This window comes from Papaver somniferum, unplaced genomic scaffold (assembly GCF_003573695.1).
Source record: "Papaver somniferum cultivar HN1 unplaced genomic scaffold, ASM357369v1 unplaced-scaffold_81, whole genome shotgun sequence".
In the NCBI taxonomy this organism is placed as follows: Eukaryota; Viridiplantae; Streptophyta; class Magnoliopsida; order Ranunculales; family Papaveraceae; genus Papaver; species Papaver somniferum.
In genome coordinates, this window is record NW_020651082.1 from 3,813,357 (window position 1) to 3,837,979 (window position 24,623).

Sequence of the window (24,623 nt, forward strand, 5' to 3'; positions counted from 1 at the left end):
CGGCATGGTTTATTAGAGGGGCGGCAGTGTGATAATAGTGTCCCTCTAGTTGGTTAGGAGGTGTCCAAATGGTTTTGTAAATTGTCTAGATTACCCTCCCTATGTTTTAATGTAAATCAAAGCTATATTGAAAATCTGTTTTCTTTCTTCTTCTCTTCTCCTCCCATCAACCGTAACCTCCATTAAAACTCAAAATTTCATCGTCTTCGATTAATCATTGATTCGAAAATTAATCAAGTATAATGACTTATATGAGGTATGTTATGAAAAAACCCAGTTAGGGTTTAGTTTATTTTGTTCGATTTAAGTTTAATTTCTAGCAGAAATTAGGGTTTTAGGTGAAAATTGAAATTGAAATTTCTGAGTTTATGTGAGTTACGGTTGATTTTAACTCTATTACGAACCGTAACTGGAGAATTTCATGTTGTTACAGTTGGTAATAGTTCAATTACCAACCGTATGTTCTTATATCTGAGAATTTTCTTCAGTTACGGTTGGTATCGAGCATTGGGTTACCAACCGTAACTCAGTTACGGTTGGTATCGCGCATTTGGTTACCAACCGTAACTGAGCTACGGTTCGTATCGAGCATTTAGTTACCAACCGTAACTGGTTTTACAATTTGGTTTTCCCCAAATTTAACCAGTTACGGTTGGTAGTTCATCGTAACTATGAATTACGGTTGGTTACGAGCAAAATGCCAACCGTAATTAGCTCTGAAAATGTAAGAAATTGAATTTTTTAACGTATTTGAGCAAAAAAAAGCTAGTTGAGACTAATTTAGAAGTATACCTGGTCATTTTCAGGCATTGGGTTTTCACTTTGTTGGTTAATGTTTTCAATTGATTGAGATTGACCTTCACCTTGGGTTAAAACTTCTCTACCATCTCCAAAAAAAATTTTAAACTCTAAAATATGATTTTGTTTTGATTTTGAGTTAATATAAGTGAAATTAATCATTAACATTAAACTTGATTATCATCACTAAACTAGGTTATCAATTATGAGGGTTAATTTGTCACTTCCAGTTTTTTTGATAAGGGACACCTTGAATGATCATGTAATGACCCTTCTTGTCCTATTAGAATGCCGCCCCTCTAATAAACCATGCCGTCCTATAACGGGTTACCTTAAAATGTCGTAGTAGGTACCATTCCAACTCTATAACTGTGGGTGCTCCAAACCAAATAACTAGGTCATCCCATATCACAAGTACATGTACCCAACGAATCCTACCGTACACCTGTAACAAACGTTGACATCCAAAACTCCGATGAGAAAGGGATAGAAAACTGAAAACAGTATCGTCTTCCCCCTCCCCAATTATTAGCAGACAAAACAAGCGACCAATATCTCTTATGAACCCTAAAACTTTCTGAAGAGAAGAAAGACAGGGCTGACCAAATTTGATCATTATACAATAGGTTCACAATGGTAGACCCTATAACACCCAGAAGGAAACTGAAATGGACATTACCAGAAGAGGCAGCCCTAAAATCTGGTGTTAACAAACATGGAGCAGGGAAATGGAAAAACATTGTGTCAGATCCTGAATTTGGTCCTTTTCTTGTTTCCCGTACCAATGTTGATTTAAAGGTAAACTCTATCATTCTCAACTCCATCAAATTTTAATCTACTGGATTTCGTATTTCCTGAAAATTGGTCATTGCTTTTGAATCTCTCTAATTCTCATTTCTGTGATGTTAATGTTTTGGACAGGACAAATGGAGGAATATGACTGGTGAGAGTTCTTATAGGCCAAAAGTTAAGTTGGTACCAACAACAACATTCTCAAAGAGTCCAAAAAGGTAAATTAAGAAGCTGGAATTCACAAATTTATTTGCTTATGCTTATGATGCTTTATGTGTTGTTTATGCTGGTACCAACATTATCCCAGTCAATGTGTTCCGTTCCACTCAGAGTACGGGTTGGTAAATGTGTTACTTGTTTACATTGGGAATGCAGTGGAATTTTTAGAGACATTTTATCTTGACCCTTTTGCAACTGCTTTCTTAAGTTTGCCACCTGCTTTACATCATTGTTGTTCGTTGTGTTTATATGTTGATTTTTATTTTGTGTGATTATATGCTCGTCCGCATATGGCGAATAATTGGTTATCAACTAAGTTTATTTCATGTTAATTTTGCATCGCTCGACAACTAAGTGACGGCTAACATTCATACAACTAGTTAGCACCTATTTTAGTAGTTTGGGCTGATTACAGACTCTCAACTCAGGAATCTGAGACCTGGCTTCACTAAGTTTCGATGATTGAACAGTACATGAAGGGTTTTTGAACTTCTTAGCAACCTAGTTTGCAAAAGAATACTAAAAATGCCCATCAGTTCTCACTTGACTCATAATCTTGTCTTAGTGACAGAAAAAGAAATGGATCACATAAACTTGACTACTTCCTCCCATAAACATGATGTCAGAGATTAGACCGACATTCAGGGTGCCCAAAATGACTGTGTTATGCCTGAAGAACATTCAATGGTGAAGATGAAGGATTTCAACCAAAAGTATAGTATACAAACTTATATTGCTGATACTGACATAGTGGCTTCTAGTTTTGGCGTTCTAGCTCGATTGAAAGATCTGCACCCAAGATATGGGGAACATTAGAGTATTTTGAGGAATTATCTAGAGATCAGCCAAAATTATTAGATTGTAACTTTGAAGAGCTTTAAACTGATCAGGAAGTGGAATACTAGATAAATCCTCTGATACATGAGTCACCATAATTTTCCTCGCCATTGATTATTATGATTAAACAGACGCTAACCTTGTGTAATACACTGAATCTCTAATGCACGGTGGTGCTTCCTTTCACTTAGGATCTTACCTCTCTTATGTATAGGCTATTTAAGAGATCAATATGGAAATATGGATGTGTACGGTCTTAATTGTCTTTTTTCATCCATTTTATTATGCTTATGGTGCTTTTGGCTGTGCAGTGCCATCTGTAACCCTGCTGATGTGTATACCGAAGTTAAATGGCGGGGAAACCGGGCCGACTGTGTTCCTGCAGTAGTAGAGATTATTGATTGCTTTGAGAATTCAAGAAAGCAGGATGCATGTGATGAAAGTACTGTGTCAGATACTGGGGCAAGTGAGGGTTCGGTAGAGATATCATCATCAAATAGGAGTCGTGATGAAATTTCAGGTATGATGGACAACTCCTGTAATGGAAGCTTAGGTGCTTCTGCTAAAAGAAATGGGTCACTTTATCCCATCGAAGTTCTTGTTGCTGCGATAGAATTAATTGATTCTCATGAGCTGGTAAGGGTATCTGAGGTGCCTACAGAAGATATATTGGTACCTGATAATCCAAAAGAGAATAAACTGGCTGTTCCAAACTTTTTGAGAAAGAGATTTAGAGAGAAACCTCCTCAAAACTATGCCATACAAAAAAAGGCAGTAAAGAAGTTTAAAAGTTCGTCAATGGTTGATTCAAGTAATTTTGATACCCTTATGATGGCTGTGAATTATGTCAGTAAGAACGATAATGATGAACCAGAGGAGAAAGAAACTCATAGCTTACTAGACAATGCAGAGAAACAGTCAGAAGCAGTTTTGGTGAATAAATCTGTTGCAGTATCCTCTGGAATACATCAAGTTCTTGGTGATATGTCCGCCAATTCAGCTGAGGATCGGTCGTTAAGGATAAGAAAGCTTGCGAGTTTTGAACTCAGTATTCTACCAGAGGGGAATACTTTAGTTTCTGATCGGTTGTTAGGAATCAAGAAACTCACGAGTTTCAAACTCGGTAGCCTGCAAGAGGGTAATACCTCCATAAGAAAGTCCTCTAAAGTATGTTCTAGTTATAATAAGGGGTTTTCGTGCAGAAACAATGATCAACAGAGAGCATATATGTCTGCTGAAAAGAGTTGCAGAGAGCAATGTCTGTTGATGGCTAATTCGCATGGAGGCAATATGCGTGGATGTGAAAATCGGCAAACTTCAAATATGACCTCCGAACAACAAAGATTGCAAAAGAATTTTTGCTGGCGTGAACGGAGAAAACGACTAGACACAGAAGCTGAGGCATACATCTTGAAAGACAGACGCCGACAACATTCATTTCTGCTGCAACATCCATCGACTAACTCACAGAAACTCCAAGCACCTCCTGCAATAATGGGTCAGCATGTTAAAAGTGAATGTCAAGTGTTGGGCCATGATACTTCAGTGAAGATATCTTCTAATGGGTTCCCTAGTTACAACGAGAAGGGTTTTGCACAAACAGTCTGTGATAGAAGCGCAAGCCAAAAAGCCACCCAACAAAGGAGAAGAGCATCTATATATGCTAAAAAGAGTGTAAAGAAGCTCGAAGAGCATCAATGTTTGCTGAAAAGACTGCGAAGACGCTTCTTGGAACAGAACGATGTTGGTATGGGACAAATGCACAGACAGACAACTAGCAAACTTCAGGTATGACTACCAAACTATTTTGTGTACGCGTGAGCATAGAAAGCGGCGAGCTAAAAACATAGTGAGACCCATCTGAGAAGACAGTCACCGACAATGTTCATTTCGGCTGCAACATTCATCGACCAACTCACGACAGCCCCGACCAACTCTTGCAATTACGAACCAATGCCCAAAGTGAATGCCAGAGGTCTGGTTAATATTCAGTAACGACTAACTCACAACCTTTAGGGTGCTGCTTGATACAAACAACTGTAGCTAACCCATAACCATTAAGAACTATTCCCGGTAAGAGCCACTTTTGGTTCTCTTTTCAGAATTAGAAAGCTCCAACTAAGGTTATTTATTATTTGAAAATTTTGCAGGTAATATGTACCGACCATATTATACTGTCAGCTTTCATTCTTCACGGCAACGGTATACAAAACAACATTCAACCATTTAATTTCATGAAAGTAGAAATAGAAGTAGTAAAAAAAAGGAATTACGGTGGCACACAAAGGTTTATTGGGCTTGAGAAAAATGGGCTTCAAAGCCCATTTCACCGATAAATAGGCTTGAGAGCCCGCTGGTTTAGGTGGCAATTGCATATGAACCGTTTTGTGGGACTACTTAAAAATGGTGGGGGACTACTCTCCATTTTTTTGGGTGGATATTAGAAGTAATAATGAGTCATCCCTTATCTAAGTTCTTTTTTAATACCAAATTTGTCCTTGGTAATTAAATTAGTGTAATTATTAGTGAGTTAATCAATGATTAGTGAGATTAAATTAATAAGTTGATTTTTTTTCAAAAGAAGTATTGAGAGGAGAAGAAGAAGATGAAGATGATAATGAAGATGAGGGTTTTGGAAGAAAAAAAGTTAAGATCTTTTTCTTTAAGAGCCACAACAAGAATATGATGTTTTGGGTACTCACGGATACTTCAAATTTAGTTAATGGTGTTTGAATTGGCCAAAACATTCCTAAAAATGAACAATTTAAAAATTGATTTCGATTTGGTTAAAAATGTTCGGCCACGACATCTGAAGAACAGGTAGCCGAACTCATCTGTAAGTGTAGTTCGGCTAATATTTCTGAAAACACAAGTAGCCGAACTCAGCTTTAATGGAGTTTTTTTTTCAGAGAAAAGTTCGGTTAGGAGAAGAAAATTGCGACATAACCGAACTAGGAGTTCGTCTAGGAAAAAAAATTGCGACGTAACCGAACTCAATATGCAGGTTTTTCAGAGAAAAGTTCGGTTAGGAGAAAAAAATTGCAATGTAACCGAACTTTTTGTGGCGTAACAGAACTTTTTGCGACGTAACCGAACTATAAGTTCGGCTTGGACATTTGTTTTTCGTCCTAACCGATTTTTCTCTGAAAACAAAAACCTCCATTAAAGTTGAGTTCGGCTAGTTCGACAAAAAATTTCACATAATTCCTAGCCGAACTTCTCTCTGTAACTTCCATTTTCAACTCATTTTGATGATTACTTCTCATTTTTTTTCAACGGAAAACGAATGAAAAATAATGAGTTTGTTATAATTTTGATTTTGATTTTGGGTTTGTTAATGATTTAAATTAAGCTACATATAGAGGTGGCGGTGGTGGTGATTTGAGGTGGTGAGCGGCGGTGGTGATGGGAGGAGGTGGTTATATATATATATAGGTGGTGGTGATGGGAGGAGGTGATTATATATATAGGTGAAGGGTAGGTTAGTCATTTCCACATTTTAGGACACCCCTTATAAATATATGATAAACATTCCTATCACAAAGTGGTCCCCCTCTATTTTTGAGTAGTCCCAAAAAACAGTTCTTGTATATACATGCCATATTATGGCTTGGCTCCTGCACCGCATTAAGTGGTCAAAAGTATGAACGGTTTTACGGACATGATCACTTTTTGTGGGACCATGAGGTGCTTAGGCCATCGGCCTTACACTTATAAAGAGTGTTTTAAAAGTTAGAAAATGGCAAAATTATCCATTAATTAAGTAAATATTGATTTTCTGTTGTAGGACTTGTAGTTCATGGATGTGCGGCCCAATACAGTGTTTAGGGTCTTCTTCCTACTTATATATAAGTTATGTAACACAGTTTACCCTTATCAATAGAAATCTCTCTCCGTCTCTTCATCTTCTCTATATTTCCCACTGCAATACGTTATCGAAGCTATATCATAGAGCTAAGATTAGATCAACACAGTTATGCAATTTATCATTAAGATAATTTGAAATCGATGGAACCAAATCAGCTAAGTTGAATCTATTTTCTCTCATACTTTTTTTTATTTTATTTCTCCCGATTTTTGATTTTTGGTAAATCCAAGATAAATAAAATATACCTTATGCAGTTCCCATGATCAATTGACTGATTGCATTTTATGATATATATTTGTATATGTTTATTTATGCATGTGATTGATTATGTGATTGATTATGTCACAATTGTGACCGTCGGGAATTTTCTGTGGATAAAAAGAGGAAAAGAGGAGAATGGAAAAGTGGTTTCCGTTCTCATATGTTCGAGGAGGAACAAGAATCTTCTTATAGGGAACCTCTATTCGGAAATCATGTTTGTTCGTGGGGAGGAAGGAAAATATCTGGTCCGGTTCAACCCGGTCCGCCCAACCAGGTCCGGTCCAACCCGGTCCGGTCCATTCTGATCCGGTTCTCTGTTATGTCCCTTTCAGTTTTTTTCATCTGTGCGTGATTGAAGTTGTTCTGGTTCTCTCTGTATATACCACGGGAATCAATGTATGAGGTATGTAACTGATGTGGGTTTTTACATTGAATACCTGTTGGGCTTATTATTATTTTTTAAAACATGCCTAGTTCTGTTCTTTCAAGATAAGTCCGTAAACGGTCAATTTAAATTATGAGTGTTGATCTTGATCATTAAGAATGTTGGTCTTAATGTTATTTTTTTCTTTTGAATTTGATATCGGCTATAGTTGAATGATGTCTTTTGTCCTACTGGTTGTACCAACTCGATTCAAATATATTTATTTGGGGTATAGAAGTATTTGAACACCATTATTGCGTACTTGATATTTTCTTCCCAAAATTTGAATGTTCAGTGGAATGTAATCCACTTGCTCGACTATTAATCTGTCAGTAGTTTCAAAACATATGTTCAAATAAAATCACATGTATTCCAATTTTTGTGGAAGAACTCATAAAAGATGATATGAGTCAGAAAATTTCCATTTCTCTACTTCATCCATGATACTAACGAACCAGTATATGTTGAAGTATGACAGTAAGAGAACTATCTTTAGTAATATATTCAACCAAAAGTAAGTAGTTGACATGTGTAGTGAGATTCTCTTGGCCTGTTGAGATAAAGAAAATTTTCAAATTAAGATAAATGTAGCAAAAATTGAAAATGGAAAGAACCCGAAGTATGAGGGTTAGACGTACCGACTCATATAAAGCATGTGAAAAGGGACATATATATCATGAGACAAAGATGTATTTTTTTTCCCGATAGTAATGACACCAAAGTACAGGTATCAACTGAACATGGGATGAAGCTAAGATGTAATTCTAGCTCCCACCAAAGAGCTGGGAATGAATCTTCTTATTGGTATTGGTACAAGAAATGCAATGCGGGTACCATAGTAGCAACCAATTTCCATGAGAAGGTCATAATTTAGACATCAACTTTAATGACAAGAAGAACTTTTCCTGGCCAATTGACTATTTATTTGAACTAGATCCAATGTATGCGCTTATGGAATGAAAAATACATGATTTCCACGAGACATAAATTCTTTATAGCACTTGAGATATATTCGGATGAAAAATATATCATCCCCCCTGAAACGTAACATATATTCACTCTGAAGTACTTGAGTTGAATCTCACTTTTGTTACTAATAATGCCACACCACTTATTTAATATCTCAAGACCCAATGACTAACAGATAGTGGTTTCCCTCCCACCAGCTTCGGGAATTTATACTGGTTGTTGAACTATTTCCTTATAATGTGACTACGAGGATTGGATCATCGAGTGCAACACTGCTCAAAAGTTTGTTTTCAAGAGAACACAAACGTCACAAAATCTCTGTATGTACCGAGAGATAATCACACCTTGTTAAATTCCAAAGAAACTCATGCAAATGGATAACATGTGGAACCTGATTGTGATGAGAATGTAACTGATTGCATCTTTTATAGTCTCTAATGTATTTGGAAGGAAACATACTTTAGAGAAACTAATTAGTCAATATAGTGAAATATATAGTATTAATTTGGAATATTGAATCCATATTGACTCCGGCGATGAAATGTTGGAAATTGACTCATACAGACTTTGACATAACCATAAAGGCACTTTGGTTGTGACATGATATTTCGTTTTGAAAGGACTCATACGTACATCACTGTGTTTGAGTGGACGAGACAACGGGTAAAAGATTGACAAAATGCGAAGTAACGGTATATCTCTCAATAAGTGTTCTCTAAAGTACTAGATTCACAACCCCCTCCCATTATGATTTTAAAGTAATAAAGCATGTCACTCATTTTACAAAATCTTTCTTTAGTAAACAGGATTAAGACCATTCTAAGATGCAAATGGTAAACAACTCATTTTTTCAAAAGAAACAAAGTGATAGTTGTGGACATATCTACACAGAATGCGGTCCATTCAAGTGATTTATGGCTCTGGTGGATAATTCGAAGTGTTGAATTAGTTATTATTCACAAGAAATTATGCGTTTTCAAAACAATTCTAGCACATATTAAACAATTTAAAGTTTCACCAACCTTGTTAATGCTAGATATTTTACATCGAAAGGACTTGATGGACATTGCAAGTTTAATAGGATCATTGTAGAGCATCCTACATCCCATGGTCTCGCAGAGGATACCATCAAAGGTTATAGATGGTTTCTAAGGATATGTTATGTGTAACAACCTTCCTATAAATACTTGGGGGATATGCAATATTATACACATATTTACTTATTAGTTTTAGAACCCACAATTAGTCAACCATTTTCGTGTACCAGTTGGTAACTGGTTATAAGCCTGACATTTGTATTCTTATGCATTTTGGTTGTGCTATATATGTGCCAATAAGACTCCGCACCATACTATAGTTGGTCATCAAAACGATTAAGTAATTATGTTGGATATGAATTCCCAATAATTATCCGCATTTTGAAACCTTTGACATACGATCTCTTAACCACTATATTGGTGGATTGTCACTTTGATGAGACAATCTTCCCATTGCTAGGGGAGATATGAAACAGGATTTTCTAAGGGAACAATAGGAATTTTTCGTGGTGTGTTCCCACTCTGTCTCATATTGATTCTTGTACTCCACAAATGTAAATGTAAAGTGAAAAGAATAATCGATTTTCAGAATGTACATTGATGTCGCTAAAGTGATGAGATCACACATACCAGCAGCAAACCTACTTGCAAGGTTACAAATCCTCAATAAGGATACACACCATAGACTAAGGTGTTGAAACTACACTTAGTGGAAGTGTGTTTGAGGCCGTGGCTCCATAAAGGAAGTTGGAGAGACCACTTGGTTCGATCAATCCTCACCTAGAAATGAAGTAGGTGAGGAAGGCACAACTTATTTATATCATAAGAAATCATCTCATAAGATTGTCTCTGAATATGTCCATGAATCAAATTGGAGGACGCTCCGAAGTTTAATGATTCCAGAGAACAATGACATCCCAAGTGGATTATGAGAATGTGCAAGAGTCAATGGAAAGATCATGCGAGCATATTGATGATTAATTTCATAAACATATATACTTGCTTAAAGAAATAGAGCAATATGAGATCAAACCAAGCTCCTTGTTTCTTAATTTCAACGAAGAGCATATTTGGCCTATACAATCCAGGTAGAACTTGGTTCTTTGATAAATTTATAGGTATTTGGTATGGTAGTGCTAACCAACCAAGTGTAAAGCCTATTGGACATACATGATCAATTTGTCACAAAGCATAATGAGAAGAAAGCAGTCTTAAAATATAAAGACTCGCCTTGTGGCGAGAGATTTCTCACAATGCCCTGGAATTGTTCTCTTGTAATGAAATTCATAGTGTTCCGCTACTCAGTTAGCTTGGTAATTTCAAAAGGACTTGAAATACAACATATGTATGTGGTTGTTACTTATCTCTGAAAGAATCAAGATATAGAAGATATTTACAAAAGTACTTGATAGCCTTTTTTTTTACCCAAATCAAGTGTCTCTAAACCATAGAGTGCGTTTACAGTTAGATAGAACGCTCACTTATAGATAGAAGCAATCAGGCGGATGTGGTATACCCGTTTAGGTGGCTATTTGATTTGGAGGGGATAGACAAGTAAGTTATTTTTTCTTGCGTATTCACAAGAAAGTTCCTGATTTAGAATTGTATCTATCTATGTCTATGGTACAGACATGATGGGTACTCTTGATGTAATAAGAGACCTTAAAATCTATTTGAAATCTGAATTTGAGATGAAAAATCTTGGAAAAGCTCGACCGAATACGGAGCTTGTGGTACATTATTCCACCAGTTTGCATATGTATAAAGTTGTCAGGAAATTTAATAAATACATGCATCCTGATAGCACCCCCATGATTAATCGAGGTTCAAATGTAAGTAAGTGACCATTTCGTCTAAAGGAAGATGGAGAAGATGTGTTGGGAGATGAAATTCCCATATATAAGTACAATAGACGCATGTTGTACTTAGTATAATAATGTACTCGATCAAATTTTGCATCCTCAGAGAACTTTTTAGCTAGATACAACTCAGCGCCAACGCAACGTCATTAGAATGGTATAGTGAATGTAATCATGTAGTTAAAATTAACCATTAACATAAACTTGTTTTATCCATGCAAAGACATAAAAAGGAATGCTAATGAAAGTGCAATCCAAAATTTATTGATTATGAAGGAACAATAATCTATTCTCCAAAGAAAGTAATCATGGGGAGATATGGTAGACTATTTTCTAAGTCATTACCGATATTCAATTTCGAAAAGTACATGACTAAAGGAACTGTTTGGAACAACTCTGAAAGTAATCAGGGGGAGATGCCGACATCAGGGGGAGGATCGAAGGATATGATGTCGACATATTTTACTTCGAAATTGAAGTTGTGTTGTACTCTTTTTTCCTTCGATCGAGAATAGTTTTCCCAAAGGGTTTTGTTACTCGACAAGGTTTTTAGCGATACAACACTAAAAACATCAAGTATGTTGAATGTTGAAGACATAAAGATCGCGCTGATATTACTGAAAACATCTGAATCAAAGAAAAGAAACGCGATATTCTGTTAAGCAACGTAACTTCCAGAATCAACAACATGGTCTTATAAACATTAAAGTCACCAAAGTAAAGTGTTATAAACTCCTTTTGAATGCATTAGACTAATGAAAATTGTCTGACATCAGGGGAGCATCTAATGGTGTGTTGAACTATTTTCCTTCACCGAGGTTGCTTTTTACCACAGGGTTTTGTTACTTGGAAAGGTTTTTAATGAGACAGCAACAAACGCCGGAAATGTAATTTCTCCGCTAAGGCTATTGTATTTCCCACGAGGATTTTCTTCCTTGAGAGTTGTGACACAACTAGTCAACTTCAATGGAGCAAAGTGATCATCTGCAACAGATCACCTTTACTTGCATCTGTCACGTTGTACTCTTTTCCCTTCGTCAAGGTTTTATCCCACTGGGTTTTCCTTGTCAAAGTTTTAATGAGGCAATTGATTTAGGCACAAGTCATCAAGGAGAGGACGATATTTGAAGAACTATATTGGAAGCAGTAAATGTGAAGCACTGCATATAAAGTTCTACTGGATCGCACAAGGGGGACTGTTGTAGGGCTTGTAGCCCATGGATGTGCGGCCCAATATAATGTCTAGGGTCTTCTTCCTACTTATATATAAAGGAATATATTTATGTAACACAGTTTACCATGATCAATAGAAACCTCTCTCCGCCTCTTTATCTTCTCTATATTTTCCACTGCAATATTTTCCTATTTATTATTTTTTTAATTACTTTTTATTTTTATTTAATTTTTATATCTTTCTAAAAGAAGATTGTTTTTTGTTATTTTTTTATATTTCTTTGTATTGGTTCGGCAAGGAGAAAAGAACAAATCTAGTCGAACTCGAGGTTCGTCTAGGAAGCAAAAATTAAAACACAGCTAAACCTCTATGTTGTTCAACTCATTGAATTAGACTAGAATATAAAATTAAAAACTAAGTTCGGCTAGGAAAAAAAACCTAGCTGAACCTCTATGTTGGTAATAAAAAATAAATAACCACTTAATTCGGCGATAATTTTTTTTTGTAGCAGAACCTTTATGCTGCTTTTAAAAATTGAACAACCCATCGAATTCGCTAGGAAAAAAATTAATCGAATTCGAGATTTGGCTATGAAAAAAATCCTAGTCGAACCTCTATGTTTTTATATATGAATAGCGCATTGAATTCGGATATAAATAAATAAAAAAAAATGAACTCGACTAAGAATAATAAAAATAACCTCGTCGAACCTAACCAAACTGTCTTATATCGGTTTTCCGTTCAGTTAGTAGAGTGGGTGCCTTTATCATTTAAGTTGTTAGTAGTCAACTAGATAGTCATTAGTAATAATGAGAGTAGGTAATTCATCATGTGAGATGTTGCCAGATGTCGATTTATAAGTGTTCCTTTTAGAGATAGGGTTTTTCATGTTATAAATGTGTAAGAGAAGTCTATTAATCGACATGAATATTGTTAATCCAAAATTTCAATTATAACTTTGATCCCAGGATATATTAAATTGAACAAGAGGACTCAAATCTTGAGGTTTGAGAGTTGTCTATCTTCTTCCTGTTGTTTGATTCTTGTGGGAAAATAATAATTGGCACCAGAGTTTTTTTTTCCTGATTAATCATGGGGAAACCGGGCCACCAACTTGAAAAGACTTAGGGAAATAAATTCGATACACAGATCGCTTATCTTAGCGACAAGTTGGATAATCTCGGTCTTAATGTATTAACTAAAGATAATCTCGACAACCAGTTAAATTTTTTCTTTTCGAGGCGGAAATTTCAAGACGAAGCAACAACTTCACATTTTAGAGTCTCCAATGATGCAGAGGGATCTGATTTCAATTTTTCTCATGGGGGTCGAGACTTAAATACCCACCAACGCATGCCTAAACTCGATTTTACGAGATTCAATGACGATGATCCTAGGGAATGGATTCAAAAGTGGAATCATTAATTCCTACTTCTCAATATCAGAGACGAGACCTAACGAGTCACCATGGCGGCTATGCATCTTGATGCTAAGGCTGATAGAAGACTCCTAAACTTACAATCATATAAATCTATTGTTTCATGTTTGAGTTGGCATAACATACTTGTCTTCGATTTGAGAATCCTGGTGGTGATAATATAGTGGATAACTTTAATAAGTTATCTTATAAAATGCCAGTTGATTATCTCGAATAGTTTGAGTATGCAAAATCACTTTTACTCACTTTACATCCAACATTACCACAAATTTACTTTGTGGATGTTTTATTGGTGTCTCAAGGAGGGAATACAACACTCAGTGCTTATGTTTCGTCTATCCACACTGTTGCGCGTTTTCCCTTGCTAAAATACAAGAACAAACCTTCTTGCTCCAGTAAAACTCTCACAAACCTACTACTAGGTCATTCTCAAACTCTTTTTCTTCCTTTAAACCATCACATCACCCAACTCCCCCCCCCCCAAAGAATTAACCACTACTCCACCAGTTCAAACTACCAACTCAACCTACAAGAAATAACCCACACACCCCTCCTATCGAGAGACTCACCCCTGAACAAGTAAAACAAAGAAGAGACCATGGTCTCTGCTACAACTGTGATGATGTTTACAGATCAGACCATATTTGCTCAAAATAATTATTATTTATGGTTGAAGCCGTTCAACTAGAACAATAGTATGAGCATGCAGATAATGGTCAGTCTGAGAAAAACACACCTTCCCCTATCGAATATGATATGGAAATATATTTAAGTTCTCTTATAGAAAATGTTAATGGATATACTCTCTGAATTCCAGGATTTCTCAATACATATACCATCTCTGCGTTAATTGATACTGAAAATGTAGGGGTACCAAAATACACCACCGACTTTTTCTTAGGAAACATGTATGGACAAACTTACATACAATTCCGAGATTTCAACTTAATAAATCTCAATCAATGAATAATATTTAAAGTTATATCTCTTTCTCCCATAATCAGAAAGTTTACAAAGACATGTTCGTTAACCAGATTTGCATGTGAGAGTACTTGGACGGTTCCAAAGATCAATATCCAAGTATCAATCAATTCGTATCCAACAAAGAAGGATGGATGTATCTACTTTGATTGATTAACATACTACATGTGATATTTCAATTATAAAGATAAACAATATAACGCGGAAAAGAAATAACACATACACCAGAAATTTTGTTAATAAGGAAACCACAAATGCATAAAAATCCCGGACGTAGTCCAGACTGAACACCAAACTGTATTAAGCCGATATAGACACTAGTTAACTACCAATTAATTTCGGACTGGAATGCAGTTGAGACCGAATTAAACCCTCACAGCAATTCAGTTACAGTCGCGCTCCTTGCGCCTCTTGAATCCTAGGACTCCGCGCAATTGAAAACTTTAAACCAATTTGCCTCCCACGTACATATAATCCTATATATGTGATTTCCTTTTTGACCGTAAAAAAGGTGAGACTGGAAATTGATAGCAATAGACAAAGTCTAGCAAACCTCAACATCCGGACTTATCCTTCTCGAAGAGAATCCAAGGTTATCATTCACCTCACAAGTATTAAAATTTTAAAATCAACAAAGTCTGGGATGAAGAGAACTTTGTGATTTATATCTATCTTGATTAATAGAGAAGTCTCAACAATCGATCAAGATCAGGATACTCAAGTTATAAAGATACACAATATCCGGACCTGGATTCACGAATCCCTATGAAGTCTTTGTAGTTGCTAAACCCTAAAAGGGATTTAGGAAGAGGACGATTCTAGTTTACAACTAGGACACACAAAAATAGTATCGGGATTCAAAGATCCCAAGGTTCCCCTTTTATAGACTTTCAAAGCAAAGGTTGCTTTAGGTTTAAGTTAAGATAGCTTTATAACCAAGCAAACAATATCCACTGTTAGATGAATCTTTGAAATGTTATTGACATATCAAGATATACACTACGTTTAGGATGAACCATAATTGAACCGTGTACAAAGACATTGTTCATAAACAGTTAGCCGATTGAACCATAAGCGTAATCATTTTCATAAAAACTTAAGACTTTAAGTTTGAATCACAATCATAAGTGTTAGAGAACAGCTCGGCCTAACTCCCAAGCGTTGTCTATCTCAAGCTTGTTTGTCAAGTTTAGGTGATCAAACCTATAATTCTTGATTTCTAGTCTACTTATAGTTATGTCTCGGATTAGGATAGAATGTGTAGTTGAGGTTTAGACCTCACGACATTCATCGATTGAAGACGAAGATATACTGAGGAGATCTTGGAGGAACTTCATCAACAAAAAGGTATGTGGAGACTAAAACTTATCTATCACTCAGAAGTCTATTCTATTTTATCTCCTATTGCGACTAAGTCATATAGATACATAGACTTTATATTATGCACATTTGATATTTCGAGCTGAGTTTAACTCGCTTATATCTTTCTCGAAATGTGTGTTGGAAAGATTTTTGCTTTAACTATGTTCATCATTATTCTTGACGAGTTTAGTTATTTGTTGGAAACTAAACAATTAGTCAAAATATGATCATGTGAAAATTGCCTTGAAACATCTTACATGATTTGTGTGAGACAGCCATTTGATGTAGACTCGGAATGTTTCATAATGATCATTGAATAACTTGAAAGTTACTTATAAGCTAATAGTTTGTGTGAGACAACTATTTTCGTCTTCTAATGATGTTTCAATGATTGAAATGGAAGTTTAGAACAAATAACCATTGTCTGGATATAACACAGTATGCATACCAGTATGCAAACTGTTGTAGTGTGATTCAGGTCCGGGAACCAAGTTTGCATACCCGTTTGAAAACGGTTTCACTTGAGTTGTGATCCGGTACGATAGTATGTATACTCGTTTGCGAATTGTCGGACAAGACCAATGTCCGGAACTTAAGTTTGCATACCCGTTTACAAACTGAGTTGGTTTAAGTTCTAAAATTGGTTAAGTATGATTTCATATTCATGAGCAAACACATTTATATATTAAGGAATGCAATCTTTGCAAACCATGGCTAAATTTTCAAGAATTGATTCTCTTAAATCAAATCCGATTTTGTTTCAATTGTGTCTTGTATACTTCTATGAGAATATAAACAATTGAAAAACTCTATGAGTAACATAGTTAGATTCATTTGATTATCATTTGATCTATAAGTGTTAGATGAATATGGTTAATAGAAAAATGCTCATATGGCTAACTTCGGTTAACTGTTATTGAGACAACTCCATATACACGTTTAGGTACGGTTACCCATATTTAAATGAAGGTATATTTAATTTGTGTATAACAAGCTAAGACCATCTAATGGTGGAGAGATATTGCTTTGGTTTTAAGTAAACTTATCATGAATCTTAAATCAGGTTTTCATGTAACGTTGAATATTGATTGCTTTGTTTCAAAGCTACCAAACCCTATTTTGAATACTATATAAGAGAGAATTCTAGCAATTGGGAAACCTAATCCCCACATCTCATGTGTGATACTAGTTCCATACTAGAGTCGATTCTCCTTTAACCTATGATTTTCTTAAAACCATTATAGGTTAACGACTTAAAGACTTCATTGGGATTCTGAAGCCAGGCCCAACTATTTTCTCTGTAGTTGCGTGTTCTGATCTTACTTGTTCTATTATATTGAGTATTATCTTTTCTAAGATTGGATCGAGATTTATCTCCGATAGGTAAGATAAAAAAATGTTAGATCATAGATCGGTTGAACCACCAAGCGTTGGTATGTCAAGTTTGGTTGTCATATTTTGGTGAATCAAAACTCATTTTAGGAGTCGCTTGATTATGTACTAGATTCAACTTCGTATAGGTTAGCTTGAAAGTAGTAGGATATGAGACATTACAAGTATTGTGAAGACTTTAAGAAGTGAAGAAGCAAGGAGGTACAACGAAAACATCATCCTTCTACTTGAGGTTAGTGATATTTGACTTGAATTGTTTCATTCCCTAATGTATCTTTCAAGTCGTGCATATTGAAAACAAAACTGCGAAGCATGAACACTCTTGTTAGACATAGTATTAAGGAATACAGTACGAGGTTTATTGCTTAACCATTAAACTTTGTTGATAAGACATCGACATAATCATTTAAATGCTATTGTGATTATGTATGGGTATGATGTGAGGATTTCATCCTAGGAAACAATGTTCTACATTTGTTTTAAGGAAGTAAATTCATGAACTTGTTTTTTGAATCGAAAAGGAAATTTCCAGGCATTATTGGTATTGTTATTCATTGCATATCTTGTGAACAACCAATATGTGTGATTAGTATAACCGCTCATGACTTGTTTATGTTCTTGGTAAAACTATTCACAAAGGCCTGACTTTTCTATTGGTATGACTTTTATTAGTGAAACCGATCTTAAGTAATCACCTGAGATTGTATGACCGAGTTTGTGATTTTGTGCATGACGGACTCTGGGTAAAGGGGAACTCATCCTAGTAAGAGGTGCAATACATTACAAAGGGGAATCGATCCTTGTATGAGGTGCAGCAAGTTTATAGCAGAAAGGGAAAGCGATCCTATGGACAGGTGCAACACGTTTTTAGGTAAAGGGGAACCGATCCTATGGACATGTGCAACAAGTACAAGTTAGATACCATATATATGTGGGGAACCGATCCTAGTACCTAATCAACCGAATTTTGGAAAGCTAGTGTGACTATGCACATTACTCACATGGAGGTAGAACCGAAACTTGTTTTGGTAGAACCGTGAAAACCATGATTTGTGATTGAGTGTTCTTGATCAATCACATAGTTCTTGAAAGTCAGATGAACCAATTCTAAACTTGTTTGGAAGTATGACAAATCGGTTTCAAGGTTGTAATTATGAAAGAGGACTTACAAAGTAAGGATGTCGACATACTTTGAACATGTGCAATAAAGCTTATCTTTAATTTTTCAAAGTTATTCCTTAATAGCTAAAGGAAGAAAATCCCAGGATCGAAACATAAATAAGTTAAGAATCTTTTATTTAAGGTTTTTAATTTTATTTTAGGAAAATGGAAATTAGTAATGTGCATTTACTAGTTGGAGATTTTCCAAAGAGATTTTCGGTCATTATTTTGGACAGAGCATTTCCAGGAATTATGGAAACCGAATCTGGGCTTTAATGCATATCTTTAGATTATTTTCGGTTTTGGAAATTCTTTGGTGTCAAAACTTCCTTGTCTATAAATATGAAAGTTTGCAGTTCTAGCAAACTAATCCTTCGTGACAGCAAACTTCCTCGGTTGTGTTGTTACTGGTGAAGCCGCCTATTCGGGGAGGAGAATAACCTAATTAGGCGAAATCTCTTACGGCCGCTCAATTTAAAGTCTTCTTTGGGATTGAGAATCTCTATTAGTACCGTTGGTGGGAAACTAGATAATTACGGTTTATCTTTTGTTTTCGATTGATTTGATTGACTAACGGTAGTTGAACTTTGATTGCACCTAGTTTGTTTATGCTTGAGAATCTTCTCTTCTGATATAAGATTCACTCAAACTAGATCGAAGTTTCGACAGGGATCTTTAGACTGTTCGTAGATCTAAAAACGTCTTGTGATAATCCATTGTTAACAGACTGTTCTGTGTGTGATTGATCACAAGAGATTCAAGTTATTGTGTGTAGGTGTTTATTGAAGATCTAAGAAGATTTGAAGACAAAGAAGATATTGAAGATTTCTGATTTGGGGTTCATAATCTTTGGTGTGCACAATACTTATTCCGGTATAGAGGATCCAACTATAATCGATTTATCCTTGTGATAGATTAGATTGATTAGTTGTGTAGATCGGCATCAATACAATTCTTTGTGATTAAAAGTATTGATTGAAAAATCTTAACAATTACATTGGTAGTTGAAAATAAGATAGATCTTAGAACCTGGCGAAGGAGTTTATTGAGATAAACAGAAGAGCCTTTGTCGAACTCATATTACTTGGTTGAAGAGAGTTGCTACCAAACAGATTTGTTGTTCCTTTACTATTTGGAATACGAACCAAAGGAATTGTTCCAAGTACGTGACTTATTACAGGTAGGAGGCATGGGAATACATGCGGAACTAGGTGAACTATAGGTTTAGTTGCTTGGTCTCAACTATACGAAGTTGGTTTGATTTTGTATTGCATCTTAATACTAAGAGTATTAAATTATGGAAAATGTCCCGGGGTTTTTCTGCATTTGCGGTTTCCTCGCTAACAAAATCTTATTGTGTCTTTTACTTTTCTATTTCTGCAATTATAATTGTTTTTATTATAATTAGAAGTAAAATACACAAACGTTAATTCCTATTTACTTGATAAGTAATCATATTGTGTTTGGTTAAGTCTTAATCTTTTTATCAAGTAAACATACTTCGTTGTTGTATTGTCTCGATCTCGTATCCATAGACGATCACACGAAGTGTGAACCGATTAGTTGTATTGTCTCGACTCAGTCCATAGACAATCACTTTCGGAGAAAGGACTTATAGGTAGGAAAAGTTTTTAATTTGAGGCATATTTGGGAACCCTCGTCTTTTCAATTGGTATCAGAACAGGCAAACACGAAAAGATCTAACAATCTGTGTTTGGTGCGATCTAACCTATAGGAATGAACTCGAGTTCTCATGAATCGACTTCAATTAACGTACCGCCAAGATTTGACGGAAAAAAGTATCTATGATGGAAATCTTCTATGAGATATTTTCTTCAATCACGAGACTTTAATAAATGGCTATTAGTCGTTGATGGTTATAATTACCCAAGGGTAGAAAATTCAGAAACTGAGTTTAAACGCTTAGTGTATTTTTCAAACGAAGAAAAGGCTTTTGCTAAGCAGAATTCAGATGGTTTGAATGCTATTATACATGCTGTTAGTCGTGATTTATAACATTATGTGTCAACTTTTCAAACTTCGAAAGAAGCTTGGGATAATCTTCAGATTGTATTCGAAGGAAACACATCATAGAAATAAGCTAGACTTCAAACTCTTATGTCCGATTGGGAAAATCTTTGAATGGATGACAACGATACTTTTGAAGAGTTTCATATTAGATTCACTGAGATAATCAGTGCTTCTTTCTCTCTTGGAAAGACTATTTATGAAAAAGATATAGTATGCAAAATTCTCAGATCGTTGCCATCTAGATACGATTCTAAAAAGCATGCAATCATTGAAGCTAATGATCTTTCGTCTCTATCTAGAAGTTCCCTAGTTGGAAAACTGAAGATATTTGATCAGGAAAATTTGTTTAAAAAAAAAGACAATCTGGCCTACAAAGCCATAAAAAGGGTTTCGACTCAATATTCGGAAAATTTCGAAGATCAGGAAGATCGAACTGCTAAAAATGAAGCTGAACTAAATCATCATTTGTCTCTTATTACTCAACGATTCAAGAAACTTTTGAGACATCGAAAAAAAGAATCACCTGGGTCAAAAGGAAAACATGTTCCTTCACATAAACGTGAAGACACCTGGGATGATGATGATATTATTCCCCAATGCTACAAGTATAGAGGGTTCAGTCATATTTCTCCAGATTGTCCAACTAAGGACACACAGTGGAAAAGAAATGCTTACACTACCACATTTGATTATTGTCCTAATGAGAATTATCAAGTTGATGAGATAGATCATGTTGCAACCATTGCAGAAGTCTATGACTCTGAAATTCTTCCAACTCTAGATACTCAAGAAGAGTTTACCCCTTCGATTTTCAAAGAAATATTTCCATGTAAAGATAATAGAACTCACCTTCTTGAATCTGACATCATTGAAATAAAATCATCGCTTGATCAACTCAAACAAAGTTTTCTGAATGATAAAGAAAAATTTAACAAGCGACTGAAGAAAATCGAGGTTACTCAATGCTCCGAAATGGCACAAGTTTCCAAACTCATTCTCGATATTAAATGTTGTCAAGATGAAATACGGAAGTTAAAAACAAAAAATCAGAAACTGAGAGATAGACTCAATTGCTTTGAAAAGTCATTACCTAGTATGAATGTATCAAGAGACAAGGAGGTAATGCTAAATATATTTGTGGAATCTAAATCCAGAAAACGTAATACTTCTGGTGTTTCCTTCCTGTGCAAGCAAAGAGGGCATTATCAAAGGCAATGTCTTGATTCTAAACAAAGAGAGAAACAAACTGTATAAAACCGAAATATCAAGATCTAAGTGTAGATCAAAGATCTCTTCTAAAAGGAGAATAAGTTCTTAGAACATCATAATCTTACACCAAGATTAAAAGTTGAACCTAAAAGTTCAAACGTAATGTCTCCTCAACTATGTAGAATGTTGAAATCTTTAAGGGAAGAAAATTCAACAACCAAAAAGTGAAAACCTAACTGGTTATCATGGATCCTTACTTGTTAACCTTAAAAGTATACAATAAGGATATAGATGTAAAAATTTGGATAAAAATATTTCTAAAATTGATTTTTCGGTTAAGAATTTAATTGAAATGATATTCTCAAAGATTTTTGAGAAAAAGTTCTAGAACTTATAAGAGGGAAGACCTTTTATTTCATTTTCATAGAGATTCGACAGAATGTCTACCTCTAGTTGCAACTCCCGCAAAACCGAAAAGGTCTGGATTATATTATTTCCTAACAAGAAACTTCGTCCCGAGTTTCTGATGGCGATTCTGATTCATCTCCAGAACTTCAACAAGATGTTCTTAATGAAGAGATCTCTTCTCTCAAAGATAATCTTCTCAAGAATCTTTCACTAAAATTAGATCTAATTCTATGTGAAGTAAGGAACATGGAAAGGGATTTGCGAAAGGAAGTTAAGGAAGTCAATGACAATGTTGTTAGTCTTGAATCAAGACTAGTAATCATAGAAGATGATTGGAATCGGTAAAATCTTCTGATCCGGCTTCAACATTGAAGGAAACTCTAAAAGGTTGAAATTAGAGTTTCAAAAATGAGAAAATAGACATCAATTTTTTATTTCTTTCAATGATTGTATTAGGTATATTATGAATAAAACTATCTTATTATGAATAAAATTATTTGATTTATAATTTTTCTTATGATAGTTTTTGATTTACATAGCCTGTGCTTGAATGCTTTATATTATTGCTATGTATGTTTATGGGATGTTTGATTTCGGTTTTACTACCTTGATATTCGATCTCATAATGTTGTGAACCCTTATGGTTTGGGTGACTTTTTGATTTAGCAGGATTAAGTTCTAGCCCATGTTGGTAGGCTTTATCAAAGGATCATGAGGGGTTATGATAGAAAAAATATGTGAAAAAGTCACAATATGTTGAATCGGTTTTGGTTTAGCATAAAAGTATATGTGTTTCGACAGTTTTCAACTTTTTCTTGCAATTGTTAAAACCGATTTTCAACCTTTGTCTGGTAAAGGTTGGTTGTTTTTATTCTTTTGTTTTGCATAAGGATGACAACATAATGATATTTCGATATCAATTCTCCCTGGAAGAAGATGCAAACATATGGAGAAGAGGATGCGAAATTTGAGGTAACAATCTTGTTAATTAATTGTTTTCCTGTTTAAGAAAAGCCTGATTTTATTTCATATATTTATTGCTTTTGCTTAACAAAATTCCGGTAGAATTGATGTTTTATTCCATTATTTGTGTATGGACGTGTGTGTGATTCAATTGTTTCCGGTTAAGAAAAACTATTGTTATCTTGCTTTATTGTGTGGTATCAATCGTTTAGGCTTACAAAATTTCGGTGCAATTGCGGTGCTTTAATGTCTATGTTGTTTCAATTGCTTCCGGTTGAGGTGAATAATTATGCAAGTTGATTTATTTTGGTTTTTATGAATTGTTTATGGATTAACGAAAGAAAAGGTTTACGGGATGAATTGTTTAGTTCAATTCGATTCCGGATAAGATAAACTAAGTTAATTCTGATCTTAGTTAGACTTATCAAAGTGGAGGTTTCGGTTATTCAAGTCTAATCGAATGCCCTAACAAGAAATGCTAGTTAACTAACCTAGTACTTGTCTTGTTTAAAAGCTAAAGATCTAAGTTATATGGATAATTAGAGCCTGATGAGAAAAATAGAGTTATCTTTATTTTGGTCTTATCGAATAAGTGATTGTATTTGTATAATCGGTTTAGCAAAGGAACTAAGGTGCTTAGTTGATTTTTGGTTTACTAAACTATTAGAGAAAATTGCTTCGGGCAATTGTTTCCTTGGTAACATATCAAAACATAATTACTTTGTAGTTTCAGTTTTGATATTGGTTATGAAAAATGGTGTGTGAAACCCTCGTGCTTAACTCTATAGGTTGCAAGTCTATTTTGAGATTTGTAAGATCCTTTTCGGTTTGTCCTTTATTTTTTTGTTTCTTTGTCATTTTTTGACAAAAAGGGGGAGAAATATGTGGAGTAAACAAGTGATACTATATTGATTTATATTGATTGGTATCACTAAGGGAAAGGACATTGGTGCTTAAACGTTTATCTAACGAAAGAGTGAAAGCATAGACTAAAGGGGAGTAACATATCATTACAAAGGGAATAAAAAACACGTGCGGATTGATAAAATCTACCTATCTTACCTTTAAGGGGAGTATTATCTTTGTTGTTATAATGTCAACAACGGCATTTAAGGATTGAATGTATACAGGTTATTGTGCTGTTGAATTCGGGAATCAAGCGTATGTGTAATGAATTCTTGTAATTTGTTTATCCATATGATGTATGAGTTTTGTCACTAAAGTTGACAAAGGGGGAGATTGTTAGAGCATAGCTCTGTTGAACCCACCAAGCATTGGTATGTCAAGTTTGGTTGTCATATTTTCGTGAATCAGAACTCATTTAAACAGTAGCTTGATTATGTACTAGAGTCAACCACGTATAGGTTAGCTTGAAAGTATTAGGATATGAGGCATTACAAGTATTGCGAAGACTTGAAGAAGTGAAGAAGCAAGGAGATA

At 35.0% G+C, this 24,623-nt stretch overlaps 1 protein-coding gene across 4 annotated transcripts; it reads left to right on the plus strand.

Annotated features, from left to right (window-relative positions):
• Positions 1-1,314: 1,314 nt before the first annotated feature.
• Positions 1,315-7,351, plus strand: LOC113345318. Of its 4 annotated transcripts, none has more exons than XM_026589106.1 (5): positions 1,315-1,596; positions 1,720-1,808; positions 2,958-4,434; positions 4,797-4,848; positions 6,897-7,351. In XM_026589106.1, the coding sequence occupies exons 1-5, from the start codon at positions 1,432-1,434 to the stop codon at positions 6,965-6,967; spliced, it is 1,854 nt and encodes a 617-aa protein (XP_026444891.1). In that variant the 5' UTR covers positions 1,315-1,431; the 3' UTR covers positions 6,968-7,351. The 4 variants fall into 4 exon arrangements, 3 of the variants coding, with proteins under 3 accessions (XP_026444891.1, XP_026444892.1, XP_026444890.1); XM_026589107.1 differs by lacking the exon at positions 6,897-7,351 and adding an exon at positions 6,434-6,705; XR_003358067.1 differs by lacking the exon at positions 6,897-7,351 and having other exon boundaries at positions 2,958-4,719; positions 4,797-4,935.
• Positions 7,352-24,623: the final 17,272 nt, after the last annotated feature.